Genomic DNA, 21485 nt, shown 5'->3' on the forward strand with positions numbered 1-21485 from the left:
ATTCTTAGTGGGATTTCTCTCAGGTTGAATGGATAAAAATATATTTGTTTTTATTATGTTGTTATAAATCTTAGCAGCTGTGTTCTTTTGTATGTTGATGTTTGCGTAACATGTTTACACATTACTGCATTAACATTAGTTAAATAACTTAGAACATTGAGAATAGAAAAAAAAATCCATCAATGTCACTATTTACCATTGCCACATGAATACACACACATAGGAAAAAGTACACAAAGCAAATGTAATTCGAAATTGTATATATTAAAAACATTCCCTGAAAATCACAATAGGAAAATAAACTATTAATATTACAGACCTAAAGAATTGAGTCAATTCCTGGTACTATATACTTGGACAAATCCAAGCAGTTTTCCTGCGATGCATAGAAACGGTTCTATTGTTTTCCTTACAGAGTAGTTTTCTGCTTCCAAATATATATCCAGCTGATCTAGGAAACATGTTCAGGGCCAAAAATTCATTTTAAGAAACCCTCATCAACAAAATATTATGCAAGAAAATGCTTTTTCCTTGAAAATAAGGACTCAAACATTTAGGCGAAAACTCTCTAAGAGCATTATTATGGGTAAATGAGAAAAAAAAATCCCTCTTAAATCTTCAATTGGCCCCTCCCTATTCAAGATTCATGAAAGCTCCACTCCTGCTTTTTCACTGCTTATCTCCCTTGCTGACCTAAAAAAACAGCAAATCATATTTTATCTTATTTTTTTTTTCCTTTCCTTGGACTCTAAAAAAATAAGATAAAATACGATTTGCTCTAAGGCTAGAGAGATTACTGGGTCGGAACTCTAAACCAGGCGGAACGCTATTCCTACGGTCAAGGTTTCCGGAGGGAATTTAAAAGCAACCGGACCACCTATCGCATCGATTGCTTCGGGGCGTTCGACCACGCGCCGTCTCTGATTGGCTGCTGGTCCGATAGCTCCGCCCGGCGTCTGGTTTGAAACGGTGCGTCTTGATTGGACACAGCGGAGAGAGGGGGCGGGGAAAGGTGTCATCTCACTTCCGGGTATGTGATCACGCTGATGGGGGTTGCAAGGTAGTTTGCATGAAACCAGAAAAGGGGGGGGGGGAGTTGGTGGGGGGGGATATATGTCTTGGGGGGAGGGTCACAATTATAAATATGGGGAGCTGGTTATATAAATCTGGGAAGATGGGAGGAGCCAGAGTTGCTTTCCCAACTCTTCCATGTTGGGCATTGGATTGCAATGCCCATCATCCACAGCAAGTGTAATAGCTGGATTGCGATGGGTGTTGTTCTTTGGGGGGGCAGTCATATATTCTTGCTAAATTTGGGGAGCCTGGCTACATAAATCCAGGAAGAGGAGTAGAGTTGCTTTTCCAACTCTTCCGTATTGGCCATTGGATTGCAGTGCCCATCATCCACAGCAAGTGCAATAGCTGGATGGGAGGTGTTCTTCTTTGAGAGAGTTCATATATTCTTGCTAAATGTGGGGAGCCTGGTTATATAAATCCAGAAAGAAGGTAGATGGAAGAGGGATAGAGTTTCTTTCCCAACTCTTTCCTGTTGGGCATTAGATTGCAGTGCCCATTATCCACAGCAAGTGTAATAGCTGGATTGGGATGGGTGTTGTTCTTTGGAGGGGCAGTCATATATTCTTGCTAAATGTGGGGAGCCTGGCTACATAAATCCAGAAAGAGGGGTAGAGTTGCTTTTCCAAGTCTTCCGTATTGTGCATTGGATTGCAGTGCCCATCATCCACAGCAAGTGCAATAGCTGGATGGGAGGTGTTCTTCTTTGAGAGAGTTCATATATTCTTGCTAAATGTGGGGAGCCTGGTTATATAAATCCAGAAAGAAGGTAGATGGAAGAGGGATTGCGTTTCTTTCCCAACTCTTTCCGGTTGGGCATTAGATTGCAGTGCCCATTATCCACAGCAAGTGTAATAGCTGGGCATGATGGACATTCCTGTCCAAAACAGAGTGTGCTGGTTGCAGAGTTGGTGGATGGAAAGGATGTAGGAGGCCATGGCTGGATCAGTCGGGATGGGAATTGTAGTCCAATGATTATGGAAGGCAATGGATGGGAACCATGTTAGGCTAAAGGAATATAATGGAATGGGTAATGGAATTCCTCCAGACATGGGTGGAGAGGAAGAGTTTAGAGCAATGTTCTCAATCTCAGCAACGTTAATTCGATTCATTTGTTTCAATTCCCAGAATTCCCCAGCCAACAATTGAACTCCAGACTTCTTAAAGCTGCCAAGGTTGAGAATCTCTGAGTTGGAAGGTGAGACTAGGAGTTGATCTTAAGGCAGTTGACATCTGTCAGACTAACTTACCTTGTAGGATCATAATTGGGGTATTTATTTATCTGATTTACTAATTAACGGTTATTAGTTGTTGTAACTCTCTGACTATATTCACCATGGATGATGAAATAGCTGCATTTTGGCTTCGAGTGTTTGTCCGCAAAGGCCTTGGAATTCATTTAGGACAGTGTTTCTCAACCTTGGCAGCTTGAAGATGGGTGGACTTCAACTCCCAGAATTCCCATAGCTGTCTGGGGAATTCTGGGAGTTGGAAGTCCACCCAACTGCGAGCTCTTATGGTGAGAAAAGCTGCTTTGGGAAATCCAGACGATTTGGCATCTTGAGTCATCCTTAATTATGTTTGCCTCAAAGCCAAACTGGAATCTCAACATTTTCGTAATATTAACATAGCAGACTTGCCGCTAGAGTCTGCTTTTTTTCCTCCTTCTTGGAATCAAGATCCATAGAATTGAACTTCTCAGAGCGTGTGGTGTTTTAATCCAAGACGATGTTGAAAAAAGATCAAGCTAGTTGAGGGATTCTCTTGAGTTCTAATTGCTGCTGGGTTGGGATGCTTAACAAGTAGACTCTTGTTGTGTCTTGATCTGAAACTCTTGAGCAATTTAATTTAGTTCCATCACTTCAAGCAAGTTCAAAAATATGTCAGTAAATACTGGCAATTGAATGGATGTATGGAAAATAGGCACATATAATTATGAGTATATGCCTTACGTGCAAAGTGAAAAATGGAATGGAAAAATGGATCTCTTCCAGGGGTGAAATCCAGCAGGTTCTGACAGGTTCTGCAGAACCGGTAGAGGAAATTTTGAGTAGTTTGGGGAACCGGCAAATACCACCTCTGGCTGGCCCCAGAGGGGGGTGGGAATGGAGATTTTGCAGTATCCTTCCCCCAGGAGTGGTGAGGGAATGGGCATTTTGCAGTATCCTTCCCCTGGAGTGGGGAGGGAATGGAGATTTTGCAGTATCCTTCCCCTGGAGTGGTGAGGGAATGGGGATTTTGCAGTATCCTTCCCCCAGGAATGGGGTGGGAATGGAGATTTTGCAGTATCCTTCCCGTGGAGTTGGGTGGGAATGGAGATTTTGCAGTATCCTTCCCCTGCCACGCCCACCAAGCCACGCCCACAGAACCGGTAGTAAAAGAAATTTGAATTTCACCAGAGATCTCTTCCCTGCTTGATTAACCGTCACTTGGTATGTTTCCTTCATCCAGCATAAGATGGAGTCGATTGTCCAACTCCCTAATTCTGAATTTACAACCTCCATTTGCGGTTTGTAAAAGCTCTTGGGCCTTATTGGCAAAGAAACAGGAGGAGGCGGTATTTGAGAACAGAACCCCTTGTGGCAAGACCTGGCAAGAAAAGAACTAAATTTAGCTTGCAAAAAAAAGAAGGACCAGAATTTTTATTTTTATTTTCCCCATGTAGGTGAAGCCATTCTGAATCATTAAACGCTGGCAAGCACAGTCTGATGCTGTTAAAATTAAAAATAGTTAGTAGATAGACAGCTTCCAGTGCAGCTTGTTTTCTGCCCGAGGCAGATTGGAACTCATGGCTTCTCGGTTTCTAGTCTGGTGCCTTCACCACTAGATTAGACATACAAATACCCTCCCAATTTCTTTAATCCGATGTAGTCTTCTTCTTTTTTTTAATAATTCTTTAAAATTTTTGCTATATAAAAGAAAGAGCAACACTTTCAATGTCTAGATCAGTGTTTCTCAACCTTGGTAGCTTGAAGATGGGTGGACTTCAACTCCCAGAATCCCCCAGCCAGCAGCATGAGCAGAGCTGCCAGAAGGCAAGAGCAGCTAAAGCAAAAAGGACGACTTGGGAGTAAGGCCTGGAGAGGATTGGCCCCTCCCATAAGGCTTAAAAGAGGAGCAAAGGCAAGTGGGCCCTTTGCAGGAAAGCAACGTTGCTAATTCTGTTCCCAGTCGGCATCTCTGGTTGATTCTGGACTCCGTGTAGTTTTGCCAAGTAGGTCTTTGGCAGCATGGTTGGTGATTATCCCGAAGGACATATCCCGAAGGACTTTTTGCAACTAATTGGGACTTAGCTGTGAATGAACGTAATTCATAGCTGTTGCAATAAAAGAGGTTTTTGGGACTACTCGTGTTGTTTTAATGACTCAGGAAGCCTAGATCACAACAGACATCCATTCACTGTTAAAATAATAGGCACGCCTGTAACATTACAGTGGGTTATTTGGAGACTGTCTCTGCTCTCATGTGCCACTTCTTAGCTTGGCCATCAGCCATTTATCTATTTAAATCTTTTGGCTGGTGGGGGTTAAAGCTTCAGAGACCAGCATGGGACGCTGCTCTGCCATTGAAGCTTCTATTTTTTTCCACAACGTAGGACCTTACAATATTCACGATGACACCCCTCAAACCTTAAGACTTAAAAGAGAAAATCTTATGCTTTCTTGCTCGTCTCATTTTTCCGTCTCCCAGTTAGGATTTATTTTGCATTAGGCATTTCTTTTTCTTTTTTAAAAAAAAAATCCAGCAGGCCTTTTAAGCCTGCCTTCATAGCATTGATTGCCATATTGAATTGCTGGAAACGCTCATCTGAGATTGTCTCGATGGCCAGTTTAAATTCAGCCGAATGCAGTTTTTAAGAGCCCAAAACGTTGCTTTTTTTTTTTTTTAAATCTCTGCAAGGCTGAAGGATTTCTACATTAACAGTTCCGCAGAATGGGTTTTTTTCTTACGATTCCTTAAATTGAGAACTGTACATGTATCGGAGCAGCTAATCCCATTTGGCAATGAATATGTAACAGGGAGCATTTCTTTTTCACTTGTTCTTCTTCAATTATTCAGGAAGACATTGAAATAAACTTATGAGCCTCTTAACTGGGCAGTAATTTATTGCACACCGTCTTGTTAACTGCAAGTCAAGTCCGGATGGCCATATATACAGGCTATTGCTTAACGCATTGTAAGCCGCCCTGAGTCTCCGGAGAAGGGCAGCATATAAATTGAACTAATAATAAAATAAATTAGATAGATAGATAGATAGATAGATAGATAGATAGATAGATAGATAGATGATAGATAGATAGATATAGTCAACTTGCAAAGCTTTCAAGTTGCCATGAGCAGGAGGGAGGGAGAACTGAAGCGAATTCCATACATTCTTTCTGACCGCAATCAGAAGGAGGGTGTTAGGTTTCGTAGCCAGCCAAAGTGGTTAATTGGAGAATGTGATTTATGACACGGCCAGAGAGGAGGGGAGAGACAGGGTCATAGGGGAACGTAAATCTACGTAGGATCAGTCCTAACTGCATCCAAGTATTGCCGGAATGTTGCTCCTAATAAATGACTATATTTCCTTTGAAGTTTGGATCATGGCTCATGAATTAATTAGGACATCTTTCGGAAACTTGACATATATATATATATATATATGCATATTCTTTCTAGCCAGGTTTTACCTACGTAAGCTAAGATGTTCTACAGCCCTAGTTCTGTGAAATCTCATTCACAAGTAGGAACTTGTAGGAACAGAACTAGGGCTGTAGAACATCTTAGCTTACGTAGGTAAAACCTGGCTAGAAAGAATATGCACATAAAAGCCTACGAAAAAGAAAAAGAAATATGTATGTATGTATGTATGTATGTATGTATGTATGTATGTATGTCATTTCAAAGAGCTTTTGGAATTTCTGCTGCTGTTCTCGTGTCCCCGAACAATCTCCCTGTAGAGATTTTACAGTTAGAACTTTCTTTCGAGTGAGAAGATCGGAAATGGTTGACTTGGCACCGGGTTTAGTTGCAGCAGCAAACCACCTTCCAGAACTAGGCGGTCTCAAGGACAGTAAGACCTGTTGTCTGACTCTGGATCCAGGGGCTGGTCTCAGGTGGACGCAACAGACGGCAAGGTGGTTTGGCATTTTCTCGAGTTTTGATTTGTTCGGCGTGTGTGTTTGTGTGTGGTTTTTGCCTCCTGTTTGAATGGGAGCTCGCTTGATAACGTGATAACTCCGTCGCAAAATTGGCTCCCACAGGCTCTTAAACTTTTCAGCATGAACTCGAGGCGCATGCTTTTTTTTTTTTTACAAGTTTTACTTGTTTTATTTACATAACATTCAATTTTTATCAAACAGTGTGCGATCTGGGTAAAAGTTATATTTAAATAATCGTAATACAACACTTCGTTGTCACCAATAGCCTCCCACCGGCCAGTACGCTCGCACAGAGTGGGCCTCCTCAGGGTGCCGTCCGCCAGACAATGTCGGCTGACGACCCCCAGGGGGAGAGCCTTCTCTGTGGCGGCGCCCACCCTCTGGAACAACCTCTCCCCAGAGATACGTACAATAACAGACCTCCGGATTTTTCGTCGGGCCCTAAAAACCCATTTATTTCAACTAGCGGGGCTGGCTTGAGTAAATTTTAAATTGATTTTAAATTGGGTTATTTTAATTTTCGGCCAATAATATTTAATTATTTTAAATTGTTTTTAAATTTTGTATGTATTGTTTTTTACCCCGGCTGTTCACCGCCCTGAGTCCTATTCTGGAGAAGGGCGGTATAGAAATTTAAACAAATAAAATAAATAAATAAATATCCATCACCGTAATATTGCTAATATGCTAACATAAATAAGACCAGGTCTTATATTAATTTTTGCTCCAAAAGACGCATTAGGACTTATTTTTCTGGTAAGGTCTTTTTTTTTTTTTTTTTTTTTAAATTTGATTTATATGCCGCCCTTCTTCGGAGACTCAGGGCAGCTTACAATGTGCTCAGCAATAGCTTTCATCCTTTTGTATATTTATACAAAGTCAGCTTATTGCCCCCACAATCTGGGTCCTCAATTTACCTACCTTAGAAAGGATGGAAGGCTGAGTCAACCTTGAGCCTTGGCGAGATTCGAACCTGCAGTAATTGCAGGCAGCTGGTCTTAATAACCAGCTTAATAACAGGGTGCCTTAGACCACTGTACTACCAAGGCTCTTGTTCCCCATATTTTGGGGAAAATATGGTACTAAATGCACCCATCTGGCTGACAATCTTAACTGGGGCTTACTTTGGGGGCAGGGCTTATATTACAGGCATCCCGAAAACTCATGCTAGGGCTTATTTTCTGGTTGGATCTTATTTTCGGAGAAACAGGGTAACAGTAATACTTAAATCATCTTCTTTAACAACTCTCCACTTTAACATTTCCTCTTTTTATATCTCCTCCCTTCTTAACTTCTGTTTTTGTTGTCTAGCCATTGATAAAATATGTCCCATATCAGATTATATTCAGTTTCTTCTTTGTCCTTAATAATAAGCATTAGTCTATCCATTTCTGCGCATTCTAATATTTCCTCAGACGGGATTTCATCATTTTTCCATTGTTGTGCAAATACAGTTCTAGCTGGGGTTAGTATATGCCAGGGTCCACAGCTCTGGAGCCGTATGTGGCTCTTTCATCCCACTGCTGCGGTTCCCTGTCGCTCAAAATATGTGTCACAACCGCCAATGTGCGACATCCGCCGGCACGCCATTTATTGAGCTTTTTGACCTCCGGTAGGCCAACCATAGATAAATCCAAGAAAAGAAAAGTTTCAGAAGAAAACGGAACGTTTAATTCAACTACATATGCTAGTTTTGTGGCCGCTCAGGAAATAGTAAGGCATGGGAAGAGTTTTGTGGCTCCCGGTCTTTTCTTTTGTTTGGGAAACGGGTCCAAATGGCTTTTTAAGTGTTTTAAGATTGCCGACCCCTGGTATATGCAAAATCAAATATGTAGTCTTTTTATCATATTTTTCTGGTAGAATGCCCAACAAAAATATGCCTAACCCTAACCCTAACCCTAACCCTAACTTGAGGCATGCTTGATTATTCCTGGATTCAGTTCAGAAGCTGCTGTTGTCGGATTTTTAACTCTTTTTGTGTGTGTGTGTGTGTGTGTTAATGTTAAGTTTTCCTGTATTATTATTTTCCAAACACTCTTGTAGATGGCTTTGTTTAACGATTGGCATCCCACTTTGCTTAAGAAGCTAAGCGCGTTTTGCAAACGAAATTAAAGGAATGCATGGGTCGTTAACGAAGCTAACCTCGATGACGGCAAGGTTGGAAATCTTAAAATTTTACACTAATCGTAATTTTAACATGCTGGCTGGGGAATTCCGGGAGCTGAAGTCCACCCGTCTTGAAGTTGACAAGGTTGGGAATCCCTGACTTAAAAGAGTTAACAATCCATCTATTTCACATGGTTTTTTTTTTTCTTCCCCCCTTCATTCCTTTCTGCCTCTCCAGGAGAAATCAAAAGCTCATGGATTTCACCACTGGAATCCTTCTTCCGCTGCTTTTCGGTGGCGCAGGGGTCTTCACTCTCTTACGATTGGTCAGAAGAATCCAGGCAAGGGCCTATCTGAAGGACGCAGTAGTGGTGATCACAGGAGCGACTTCTGGACTGGGGAAAGGTAAGGTTTTTCTCCTGAAATTTGATCTGGCACAGAAGAGGGACATACCTCCTGCTTTTCCATAGCTAGAGCTGCACTGCAGACTAAACCAGCACATGGTTGCTTCGTTTCTAGCTAAGCAAGTTGAGTCAACCCAGCCATTGGTGGCTTAACAATAAACCACGAGAGCGCAAACTATAGCTTAGCACAGGATGGGAACAGCGGTGGGTTTCAAAAATTTTTGCTACCGGTTCGGTGGGCATGGCTAGGTGAGGCATGTGACTGAGTGGGCGTGGTCAACTTGACATCACCCACACCCACTCAGTCACATGACCCCCACCTAGCCACGCCCAAAAGGAAAAGGTAGGAATTTTTTTGGAATTTTCACCTATCTACCCCCGCCCTCCCTTCGCCAGTCGCCCCCGTTTCCCCTCCTTTAGTGGCCCTGGTCCTAGCCCCACTTCCTCCCCCACCACCGCCTCTTTGTTCGGGCTGTTTATTTTCCACGGCGGCTGGTCCAGAGTCTGGAAGACAAGCTGACTGGAGTTTATGGCGGCCCCCAACCAGCTGCCGCTGCTGGAAAGCAGCTGGCAAAGAAGCCTCCCAGGCCGCGGAAAAGTATCGGAGGTCACGGAAAAAGCTACTGCCATCACCGCCATGTTCTTCGCACATGCACATCCCATTGGACTTGCAAGACAATGGGATGCGCATGCAGCAAGAACATGGCAGCAACGAACATGGCGGGCAGGGTGAGCGAGCGGCGACCAGGAGACCGGTTCGGGGGCATGGCCAGCCAGCCATGTCTACCGATTTAGCGACTGTGGCCAAATTTCCACTAACGGTTTGCGCGAACCGGTGGGAACTGGCTGAATAACACTTCTGGATGAGAACCTAGTCTGTGTGTTGCCTTGAGAGGCAGGAATCCAAGATAATTGGGAAAGAGCTGGCTTCAGGTGGATAGGGGAAAAAAATGTTTTGCATTCTTTATTTGTGGAGGGGAACTTGATTTTTTTTAAATCTTGCAATCGGGTTTTAAAAAAAACTTCTTTGCAACACTTAGCTGTCATCCTTTCTAAAATATATATATATATATGCAGAATTTTTTCCTCTGGGAGACCGAGGCTAAAATTAGGTCATTATTTCCCCCGAGATATTTACCTTCTTAAACACCTACATAAGCATGGCAATATACACTTTTTTGCCTTCATAAAATGCCTTTTTTATTTTTTGTCAAGAAAGAAGTGCTGTCGCTCCAGTTAGCAGGACTGAGCAATTGCATCTATTAAAAACATGGTGGGAAGTAGAATTGGGATAGCACAAAATTGGAAACAACCAGAGATCTCTCCGGATCAAATCATAATTTAAAAAAATATGTGCAGAGATGGACAGATTAACTATGGAAATGAAGGAGAGGGAGAACACCGTGTACTATTTAATATGGAATAAATGGTATTCCCGGTTGGAGAGTAAACATAAAACTTAAGGGATGTTTTTGTTACGAGATCGAAATGTAAATAGAAGTCAAGATCATTTAGATTTTAGATAAAGACGTTAAGTTTAAAATAGAGATATTTAGAAGTAGAATTTGTGTAAAGACGTTAAATAGGCTAGAGATACCGATGCAGAAAAGTTATTTGTATTGGAATTTTGATATGTTGTTTTTGGTTGCTTATATTTCTTGTTTTTTCTGTGTGTGTGTGTTTTTCTTGCTTTTTTTGTGTGTATTATGTTTTTTTTAGTACTGTGTATTTTAATCTTTGGAAACTTATTTTTTTAAAAAAATTAAAACATAGGGGGGGGGAGGCGTAGACTGGCTCCTGTTGGAAATTCATCCAGAATGATCAATAGAAAAAGCTTGTAAAAGTGATTCAGTCTTCCTCGGTTTACGACCACTATTGAGCCCCCAAATTTCTGCTGAAAAACCGGTCATAAGTCATTTTTTTTCCAGTGCTGTTCTAACTTTCAACGGTCACTAAACAAACCGTTGTAAGTCAAGGAGTCCACCACAGTGGTGAAATGCAAAATTTTTTGCTACTGGTTCTGTGGGCGTGGCTTGGTGGGCATGGCTTGGTGGGGGGGTCATGTGACTGGGTGGGCATGGCCAACTTCCCTCCCCCCCCTTTTAAAAGCATTTTTGACTACCTATTCGCCTGAACCGGTAGCTAAAAAATGCTTTAAAAAAATAAAAACAAAAACAGGTTCCAACGATCACAGCTGTGCCGTGCGATTGTTGGAACCTTTTTTTTACTTTTTAAAGCATTTTTTTTACTACCGGTTCGCTCCAGCCGGTAGTTTTTATCACTACCGGTTCACCCAAACCGGAGCGAACCGGTAGCATTTCACACCTGCTCCACCACTTCTAAAGGGCATATCAGGTTTTATGGGCATCCTGGGCTCATACAATCAAACAGACACTCACTCTCTCTTCCTGCTTTCTTCCTGGTCAGAATGCGCCAAAGCTTTCCACGCTGCGGGATCCCAATTGGTGCTGTGTGGCCGAAGTGCGGAGAGGCTCCAGGGTGTTCTCCAGGAGTTATCTGCTGCCGCTGACCCCCTCAAAAACGTGAGTAGTGACAGAGAAGGCAAGAGGCAAGTTGGGAAATTGATTTTGTGGTTCGCACTCACTTAACTTTGGTGGGAAGGTAACAGCATTCCGTGCGCCTTTGGCGTTGAGTCATGCCAGCCACATGACCACAGAGACGTCTTCGGACAGCGCTGGCTCTTCGGCTTTGAAACGGAGATGATCACCGGCCCCTAGAGTCAGGAACGACTAGCACATACATGCGAGGGGAACCTTTACCTTTAAACTCATTTAGCAAAGGGAAATTTTGTGCTCGTCGTGGTCGTAAGCCGAGGACTACCTGAACAATAGAATAAAGTGCTCTCTTCGGCAGCACATATACTAAAATTGGAACGATACAGAGAAGATTAGCATGGCCTCTGCGCAAGGACGACACGCAAATTCGTGAAGTGGTTCCATATTTTTTAACATTTTTTAAAAAAAATTAGAAGGCTAGGCTGCAAATCCTGTAGCTGAAAAGGTTTGGGTGCAAAAAGTTGTGGGGTTTTGATTTCCCCGCTCCCTCTCCTCCTCCATTTTCACAGGGCCACAAACATCACACGGTGGTTTTTGATCTCTCGGATATCAAAACGGTAGTGAGTGCTGCGAAGGAGATTTTGAGCTGCGTGGATCATGTCGATATTTTAATCAACAACGCTGGGATCAGCTACCGGGGCACCATAACAGAGACCGCGATCGAGGTGGACCGGAAAGTGATGGAAACCAATTATTTTGGGCCGCTTGCTTTGACGAAAGGTAAGCTCTCAAGATGTTGATTTCCATTTCCAGGTGAGAAAGGACCCTCCCCCACCCCCCCAAAAAAAAATCAGATCCGAGCAATGTAGCAAAATCATGAATCAAATAAATAACGGGAAGAATAGAATTGAGACAAAACTGCAGGTAATCCTGGATTTAAAACCGTTGTTTCGGACGCTTGGCAACGGGAAGGCGTTGGTGATGGTTGCAGCCGCCATTTTTGTATTTATAGCAATAGCAACAGCACTTATAGACTTATATACCGCTTCACAGGGCTTTTACAGCCCTCTCCAAGCAGTTTATAGATTCGGCATATTGCCCCCGACAATCTGGGTCCCGGTTTGGAAGGGTGGAAGGTTGAGTCAACCTTGAGCCGGTCGGGATCGAACTACCCACAGCCAGCAGTCAGCAGAAATAGCCTGCAGTACTGCATTCTAACTACTGCGCCACCATGGCAAGGAAGGGAGGGAGGGAGGGGAGAGGAGGAAGGGAAGGAAGGAAGGAAGGAGGGAGAAAAGGGAGGGAGAGAAAAAAAAGGAAAGGAAGGAAAAAAGCAATAGGAAGGAAGGAAGGAAGGAAGGAAGGAAGGAAGGAAGGAAGGAGAAAAGGAAGGGAGAGAAAACAAAGAAAATGAAAGAAGCAATAGCCATAGCACTTAGACTTATATACCACTTCATAGTGATTTACAGCCCTCTCTAAGCAGTTTACAGAGTCAACGTATTGCCCCCAACATCAGGATCCTCATTTTACCCACCTCAGAAGGACGGAAGGCTGAGTCAACCTGGAGCCGGTCAGGATCGAACCTCTAGCTGTGGGAATGCAGAGTCAGCCTGCAGTACTGCATTCTAACCACTTGCGCCACCACAGCTCATATTTATATTTGCATTTATGTATTTATGACGGTCGATCACATGATCCCCGTTTGGGACCTTCCCAGCCGACTTTCAACCGGGAAAGTCAGTGCGGGGGTGGGGGGGGAGGGGAGCCGGATTCGTTTAACGACCGTGTGATTCGCTTAACAACCGTGCGCAAAACTGGGTAAAATCAGGCCGACTGAATGACGGCCTCGCTCAGCGATGGCAATGCTGCTCCCCGATGGTCGTCGTAAGTCGAGGACGACCTGCGATTGTTACAGTCGTGTTTGGAAGGTCTTAATTTTTCTCCCCTCTTCCATCCCAGCCCTCCTGCCTGCCATGATCAAGAGGAGGAAAGGGCACATCGTCACCATCAGCAGCGTGCAAGGCAAAATCAGCATTCCTTTCCGCTCGGCGTGTAAGTCCTGCCTTGTTGTGGGCTCGCGACGCTTTTAAGGGCCGTCTTTTAACCTGTGAGGTTTCGTGTTTTTAATTCGCTGGTTTAATCCTTCGGGGCTGGGCAGCTGTATATCAAATTTGAAAGACGGAGGCAACAGTGGTGGCTTAGGAAAAACTTTCTGTTGGATGCTGTTGAGTTTTATGTTGACCGACAAAGAAATAAAGGGAGACTAGCACTTGACGTCTTAACACTGAGCAGTGTGGCTCAGTGGCTAAGATGCTGAGCTTGTCGATCAAAAGGTTGGTAGTTCAGCGGTTCGAATCCCTAGCGCCGCGTAATAGAGTGAGCTCCTGTTCCATGTCCCAGCTTCTGCCAACCTAGCAGTTCGAAAGCACGTAAAAAATGCCAGTAGAAAAATAGAGACCACCTTTGGTGGGAAGGGAACAGCGTTCCGTGCGCCTTCAGCGTTGAGTCATGCCGGCCACATGACCACGGACACGTCTTCGGACAGCGCTGGCTCTTCGGCTTTGAAACGGGGATGAGCACCGCCCCCTAGAGTCGGGAACGACTAGCACACATGTGCGAGGGGAACCTTTACCTTTAGCATAGATCTATTTCAAGCTGTTTAGCTCTTGTCAGCTAGGAGTTGAAGTCCACCCGTCTTCAAGATATCAAAGTTGAAAAACATTTCTGTAAACCAGATCTGGTCTGTTCTGACCCGGCTCCCCAAACACGACAAACCCTCTGTATTTAAATCAATGATTCCTTTATTAGCAGCCCCGGAAAAAAGTTTCTCTCTCACTGCAGGCTCACAAGTCTGTCCGGCAGGAAGATGAATAGTTGTCCGCCACATCTATTCTATTCTCCGCCCCCCTGCCTTTTATCCCCAGAGCTAGGGTGGGGCTTTGCTAGCAGCATTGGCTCTTCCGTCCCGAGGACCGGCCCATTGATTTCCACTGCTCTCCTCTCCTCTGCCTTCTGTGCATTCGTGCGTCGGGCACTGGACCCAGCTGTTCCTCCTCTTCCTCATCAGCCACCTCCAGACCTGGGGGCTGTTGACTCTCCATCTGAGGGCTGACGGACGGCCCAGGCTCTGCCTCTGTCTCTCTCTCTCTCTCTGCCACCTCCATTCCCTCTTCTCCCTCGGAGCTCTCAGGATGCCTTGATACGGCCGGTACGCTCCCATAGAGAGGGGCTCCTCCGGGTGCCATCAGCCAAACAATGCTGACTGGCGGCCCCCAGGGGGAGAGCCTTCTCTGTGGGGGCACCTAGTATCTGGAACGAGCTCCCCCTGGAGATACGGAGGATCCCGGATCTGCGCACCTTCCGCCGCGCTCTCAAGACCTTTTTATTCCACCAGGCGGGCCTGGCCTAATTTTCTCCCTCTTTTATAAAAGAATTTTTAATTTTTAATATTTTTTAGTGTTTTATATATTCAAATTTTAAAACTGGTTTTAAATTGATTGGGGTTTTAATTTGTCTGGGCCAAAGCTATTTAATTTGATTTTAATTCTGCTTTTTAAATTTTGTATGTATGGATTTTATTGCTTGGCTGTTCACCGCCCTGAGTCCTCCGGGAGTAGGGCGGTATAGAAATCAAATCAAATCAAATCAATAAAAAATAAATACTGGCCCTGACTCCCATACCTCCTCCTCCTCCTCTGATTTGGTTGCTGGAGGGGCCGGCAGCCGATAGGCCACGGCATGGGCGTTTATGCCCCCCCCCCCAGGCTACGTCGGGCCCTTTGACTGTCCCTGTCCGGCCCGCGTGAGGTCAATCGGAAATTAGAAATCAAATGTAAATAAAGCTGCCCACCATGGATCAGAATTGAGTCCAGCCTATTCACAACAGTCCCATTTCCTCGTGTAGCCCTCTATGGGAAAATCAATTGCCCACCCCCTGCTGTAGGCACGGGTAGGTTGTTGATCTACCCTTCCTATCTCCTTCGCCCTCCTCAGATGCGGCCTCCAAGCACGCCACTCAAGCCTTTTTTGACTGTTTGCGAGCCGAAGTGGAGCAGTTCAACATCGAAGTGACGGTTGTCAGTCCCGGCTACATCCAGACTAACCTTTCGCTCAACGCCGTCACGTCAGACGGGTCCCAGTACGGAGGTGAGGAGCGGTTCTCCTGGAGGGGTGCCAACGGCCTGCCAGTCGAGGAGACGGTTTGTGGATTCATTTATCCAGGTCCCCTCAAAGCTCAGCAAATTACCGTGTTTTGCGGAGTATAAGACGCTCCGGACTATAAGACGCCCGTACCTTTTTTAAATGAGGAAAAGAAGAAAAAGCAATCTGCCTCTGCCTCCCAGCAATTTCGCCTCGTTGCAGCAAACAGCCTGCTTTACTTTCATTTTCGTTTTCGGCATAGCTTGATTAGCACAAGGGAGAAAAAAAATCTGCTCCCAGCAATTTACCTCCTTGCAGCAAGCAGCAGAGGCCCCCGCAGCAATAGGCCATGGCAATCCCTGCAGCCTGAAACAGCTGAAAGTCGGGAGGCCCATCCAAGGGACAATCAACTTGTGCTAATCAGGCTGTGTTGAAGCTGAAATGGGCTGTTTCTTCTTGCTGCTTGCTGCAAGGAGGTAAATTGTTGGGAGACAGAGGCCAAAGGTTGGGGGCCAGTGGGTGGGTGGGGCTACATTCGGCGTATAAGACACACCTAAATTTTCACCCCCTTTTAGGGGGGGGAAAGTGCCTCTTATACTCCGAAAAATACGGTAGGCTGTAAAAAAAACACTGAACCATCCATACGATGTTGAGATCCTGAAGGACTTACGGTAGGGGAGGCTGTCCCCAGCTGTTGAGGGCTGGTGGGCCCATCTGGAATTCAGCAGAGACATTATGGGCACTCCTCAGAATGACAGATTGGGCCAGTCACGAACGGGCATTTAGTAGCGCCCCTCCTCCCCAAAGAGGCCGTTGAGCTACCCACGCCTAAATCTAAGAACGCACCTGGGGTCTCCCTGAGCCTTGGGCATTGCTGGCAAAGCGCAGATGAGCTTTGAGGCTGCCGTCTTGCTTTGCAGAACAGCTGCTTCCTTTATAACGAAAGTAATAACAATTACCATATTTTTCGGAGTATAAGATGCACCTTAGTTTTTGGGGAGGAAAATAAGAAAACAGCTGATTGGCAGGTGGATCGGCCTCCCGGAATACCCCCAATCAGCTGTTCCCAGAGGTGAATTTTAGCAACAGGTTCCTTGGTTGTGAGCTCTGTGCCTTGCTTTTTTTTTTTTTTGCTTTTTTCCTGCCTCTGAAAGCTTCCGAAACAGAGCTTCAGAAAAAAAGCCTCTGAAACAGCTTCAGAAAAAAAGCCTCTGAAGCTCTGTTTGGGGGCTTCTTTTCTGAAGCTTCATTTCTGATGTTTTTTCCAACCTCTGAAACCTCCGTTTGAGAAGCTGGGCAGGGCTACATTCGGAGTATCAGACGCACCCAGATTTTCACCCTCTTTTTTGGGGAAAAAAGTGCGTCTTATACTCCGAAAAGTACCGTACAATGAACAGGGAATTTGGAGGGCTTATTCATGAGCCCTAGCTTTCCAGCAAGAGCTGGTTCGGCAAAGCCTCGATTTACGAGCCCGACAGAACCCCAAATTTCCATTGCTAGACTAGACAGTTAAGTGAATTCTGCCCCTTTTATACCACCTTTTGGCCACCGTTGTTAAGGGAATCACTGCAGCTATTAAGTTAGTACCAGACTTGTTGTGAAGTGAATTTGGCTTTGCTCGTCAGAAGGTGGATTTGGTGACTCCGGGAAACTGCGACTGTCATAAATATAAGCTAGTAGCCAAGCGTCCGAATTTTGAGGGTGTGACTTACAGGGATGCTTGTAACAGTTGTGAGGAAAAAACAGCCGTAAAGTCACTTTTTTTTCAGCGCGGTTGTAACCTCAAGTGGTCATTAAATGAACGGTTAAGGACTAGCTAAAAGTCTGTATAAATTCTCAGTCCTCCAGGTCATGGTGCTTTTTTTTAGGAGGCAACTGGACTTCCTTCTTTTTTCTTTTGAAGACGTTTCCGCTTCTCATCCGAGAAGCTTCTTCAGCTCTGACTGGATGGTGGGGAACGGAAGGATTTATTCTCCTTGCAGACAGAGCTGGTCATTTGCATCCTTTCTGAGGGTCATTGAGGCCACTTGGAGTTTTATCTGTGTCCTCAGGGTCACCTGAGTGGTGCTCCTGGTTCCTGTAGTCTTCCATTTTTTTTCCCCCTCTGGAAATCCATTCCTACTCCCGCACCATTCAAAGAGTGCTCATCCCAAATTGTATAGCTAAAAGTCTGTAGAGATTCTCAGTCCTCCAGGTCATGATTATCCCAAAGGTGCTTTTTCAGGAGGCAACTGAAAGAGCCTTGATAGTACAGTGGTCTAAGCACCCTGTTATTAACACAGCTGCCTGAAATTTCTGCTGGTTCAAATCTCTCCAAGGCTCAAGGTTGACTCAGCCTTCCATCCTTTCTAAGGTAGGTGAAATGAGGACCCAGTTTGTGGGGGCAATAAGCTGACTTTGTATAAAATATACAAAAGAATGAAGGCTATTGCTTAGCACATTGTAAGCCGCCCTGAGTCTCCGGAGAAGGGCGGCATATAAATCAAATTAAAAAAAAAAACAAAAAACTGGACTTTCTTCTTTTACTGAGAATCTCTACAGCAGGGGTCTCCAACCTTGGCAACTTTAAGACTTGTGAACTTCAACTCCCAGAGTTCCTCAGCCCTTTCTGTCAATCAGAAAGGTCGCCAGTTCAGCGGTTCGAATACCTAGTGGTGCTTAACGGAGTGAGCTCCCGTTATTTGTCCCAGCTTCTGCCAACCTAGCAGTTCGAAAGCAGGTAAAAAATACAAGTAGGAAAATAGGGACCACCTTTGGTGGGAAGGGAACAGCGTCCTGTGTGCCTTTGGCGTTGAGTCATGCCGGCCACAGGACCACGGAGAGGTCTTCGGACAGCGCTGACTCTTTGGCTTTGAAACGGAGATGAGCACCGCCCCCTAGAGCCGGGAATGACTAGCACATATGTGCGAGGGGAACCTTTACCTTTAAGATCATCAGCTAGACGGATGCATTTAGTGCCGTTTTTCCCTGAAAATAAGACCTAACTGAAAAATAATCCCCAATAATGCGTCTTTTGGAGCAAAAATTAATATATGACCCGGTCTTATTTTCAGGGAAACACAGTATTAAAATATTCCAAGTTAAAGAAAATGGCAGGGATCCCATTTATGGGAGAGTTACAGGTCTTTAGTATGTAAGATAGAGAAACTCCTTCATATATCTCGTTAAACTACAATGGAGTTTTTTCTTTTGACTTGCAAGCTGGCTGAGGAACTCTGGGAGTTGAAGTCCACAAGTCTTAAAAGTTGCCAAGGTTGGAGACCCCTGCTCCACAGACTTTTAGCCATACAATTTGGGATGAGCACCCTTGGAATGGTGCGAGAGTAGGAATGGATTTCCAGAGGAAAAATTGCAGACTACAGAAACCATTTGTAGTGCTCAGGTGACTCTGAGGACACAGATAAATCTCCAAATGGCCTCAGCAACCCTCTGAAAGGATGGAAATGACCAGCTCTGTCTGCGAGGAGTATAAATCCTTCCATTCCCCACCATCCATTCAGAGCGAGCTGAAGAAGCTTCTTGGATGAGAAGTGAAACGTCTTCAAAAGAAAAAAGCAAGTAAGCCCAGTTGCCAAAAAAGCACCTTTGGGCCGAGAACGAGCTGTCTTTTGCGATGGCTCGTCTGTGGCAAGCGAGAAAGCTCTCTGCTTTCTCGCTGCCACTTTCTTGCCTGCTCACTTTCTTGCGTGCTCATTTTCTATACGATGCAGTGATGGACAAGACCATCAGTGAAGGCAAGACAGCCGCAGATGTGGCTCGACTGGTCCTGAACGCCGTGGGGGAGAAGAAAAAGGAAGTTTTGGTGGCGCCTGGTTTTCTGGCTGCCCTGGCGATCTATCTCCGACCGCTCTTCCCTACCGTCTTCTTCGCCCTCATGGCCAGGAGAGCTCGGAAGGAGAGGAAAGACAAGGAATCCTAGCCCCCCCCACCCACCCCCATAGACTTCGCCCATGTCAAAGTGTGGACCGAAGCTGCTAGGTATCGTATCTTAACATCAGTGGAGAGCTGCAGGAGCTGAACATTTTCATCCTTCGGTGCACTTAAGAAGCGGATTTTTGGTCTGGAGACGAGAAGCTTCATCCACGCAAAGTTTTCAGGCTCTAACATTTTCTGTATATAATTTCAAGGGGTTAATGCTTAGCCAGTTCACGGCAGATTTAGGGAACGGAAGGTGGCTGGTTGATGTGCTGTTTTCCCGCTCGGTGGACCTTCAGAAGACAACGTGCCATTAATAGCTGGATATTTTGAGTTGTTCTTCTCACCTGTTTTCCAAACTTATCTTTTACACTTCTCTTTTGTAAACGGGAGAGGGCAAAAAACATGAGTCATTCCCCATAGGTACCGTGTTTCCCCCCCCCCCCGGAAAATAAAGACCCACTCAGAAAAAAATAAGCCCTGGCAATGATTTTTCAGGATGCTCGTAATATAAGCCCTACCCCAGAAATAAGCCCCCGTTAAGATCATCAGGGATTTTAACAGGGATCAAGGGACGTGGTGGCTCAGTGGCTGAGACGCTGAGCTTGTCGATCAGAAAGGTCGGTAGTTCGACGGTTCGAATCCCTAGTGCCGCGTAAACGGGGTGAGCTCCTGTTCCTTGTCCCGGCTTCTGCCAACCCAGCAGATCGAAAGCACGTTAAAAAATGCAAGTAGAAAAATAGGGACCACCTTTGGTGGGAAGGGAACAGTGTTCCGTGCGCCTTTGGCGTTGAGTCATGCCGGCCACATGACCACGGAGATGTCTTCAGACGCGCTGGCTCTTCGGCTTTGAAACGGAGATGAGCACCGCCCCCTAGAGTCAGGAACGACTAGCACGTATCTGCGAGGGGAACTTTTACCTTTAAAATCATCAGCCAGACGGACGCATTTAATGCCGCGTTTCCCTGAAAATAAGACTAACTGGAAAATAATCCCTAATAATGCGTCTTTTGGAGCAAAAATTAATATATGACCTGGTCTTATTTTCAGGGAATCACAGTATTAAAATATTCCAAGTTAAAGAAAATGGCGGAGATGCCATTTATGGGAGAATTACAGGTCTTTAGTATATAAGATAGAGAAACTACTTCATATATCTCGTTAAACTACAATGGGTTTTTTTCTTTTGACTGGTTTGGTGTGCCAGCGTGGCCCAGGCTTCAATAAACCATGGCTTAGCATGACGTGCAAAACTAAGGTTTATGTATTTGTCTCTCTTAAAAGATCTCAAGAAGTTTGGACAGTGGCGAAATCTGCAGTGAGTTACGACCGTCACAGCATTTCCGTAGTCGTGGGATTTACATTCTGATGCTTGGCAACTGACTCACATTTATGATAGTTGCAGTGTCCCATAGTCGTAAGTCGAGGACTACCTGTTACATGCTGGTTACCAAGCGCCCCAATTTTTGTCATATGACCACGGGGATGTGGTGATGGTTATTACATTAAGTCCCTTTTTTTTCCAGCGCCGTCATAACTTCTCACTTGCTAAACAAACGGTTGCAAGTTGAGGACTTTTCTACTCTTAACCTTAGCAGTTTTCAATCAGCCGAAACCTCAAACTGAGCTCGCCCCTCCGAAATGCAAATTATTTCAACGTTAAATCCATTCTTGGCCTCATCTGCTGGCTTCCCTGCTCCTCAGATCCAGACCCTTTTGTAACATCTGCTTGTGCATTCTGGGGGAAATAAAATTTATATGGCTATAAATAACAGAACCGCTCGGTGCGTTTACTTTTGAGATCAGGGACTCTCAGCGACTCTGCCAAACAGAAGCTGGAATTATTTAACCATCGCTCTTTCTCCGCCTTTTCCTTTTTTTTAAGAAAAATTGCTTGCGCTAAATACAACGTGAAGGAAATATATTCGATTACCTAACTGCTCTTGCATGGAAAAAAAGGCGAATCCACTGGGCTTCCTCGGTAGAGCAGCTGCTGGATCCAGAAAGCTGCAGGATCTCGAGTGGTGACCAAATGGCCCTATTGGTGAGAAGCTTGAAAGGGGCTCGATCCCTAATTCTAGATTCCAAAAAAAGCTAAAAATAGCATCCATGTCTGGCTTTTGCCTTCGTGGGAAGCCATTTCGAGGGTCCTTTACCAAACGCTAGTCACAAGGCAGGGAAAGAAA

General features: G+C 44.9%; 1 protein-coding gene and 1 non-coding gene across 5 annotated transcripts; both read left to right on the plus strand.

Annotated features, from left to right (window-relative positions):
* The first annotated feature begins 1001 nt into the window (after nt 1-1001).
* DHRS7B (dehydrogenase/reductase 7B) lies at nt 1002-21055 on the plus strand. Of its 4 annotated transcripts, none has more exons than XM_070954852.1 (8): nt 1002-1030; nt 2203-2272; nt 8563-8729; nt 11156-11271; nt 11814-12024; nt 13204-13296; nt 15238-15390; nt 19095-21055. In XM_070954852.1, the coding sequence occupies exons 3-8, from the start codon at nt 8579-8581 to the stop codon at nt 19301-19303; spliced, it is 933 nt and encodes a 310-aa protein (XP_070810953.1). In that variant the 5' UTR covers nt 1002-1030; nt 2203-2272; nt 8563-8578; the 3' UTR covers nt 19304-21055. The 4 variants fall into 4 exon arrangements, with proteins under 4 accessions (XP_070810953.1, XP_070810954.1, XP_070810951.1 ...); XM_070954853.1 differs by lacking the exon at nt 1002-1030 and adding an exon at nt 1032-1060; XM_070954850.1 differs by lacking the exons at nt 1002-1030; nt 2203-2272 and adding an exon at nt 1044-1060.
* LOC139325543 (U6 spliceosomal RNA) lies at nt 11587-11694 on the plus strand. The gene has a single exon (XR_011601101.1). It is a non-coding gene; the product is annotated as a U6 spliceosomal RNA (small nuclear RNA).
* Nucleotides 21056-21485: the final 430 nt, after the last annotated feature.

Source organism: Pituophis catenifer, unplaced genomic scaffold, assembly GCF_029215685.1.
Source record: "Pituophis catenifer annectens isolate HBS135680 unplaced genomic scaffold, rPitCat1.0.hap2 SCAF_16, whole genome shotgun sequence".
NCBI lineage: Eukaryota > Metazoa > Chordata > Lepidosauria > Squamata > Colubridae > Pituophis > Pituophis catenifer.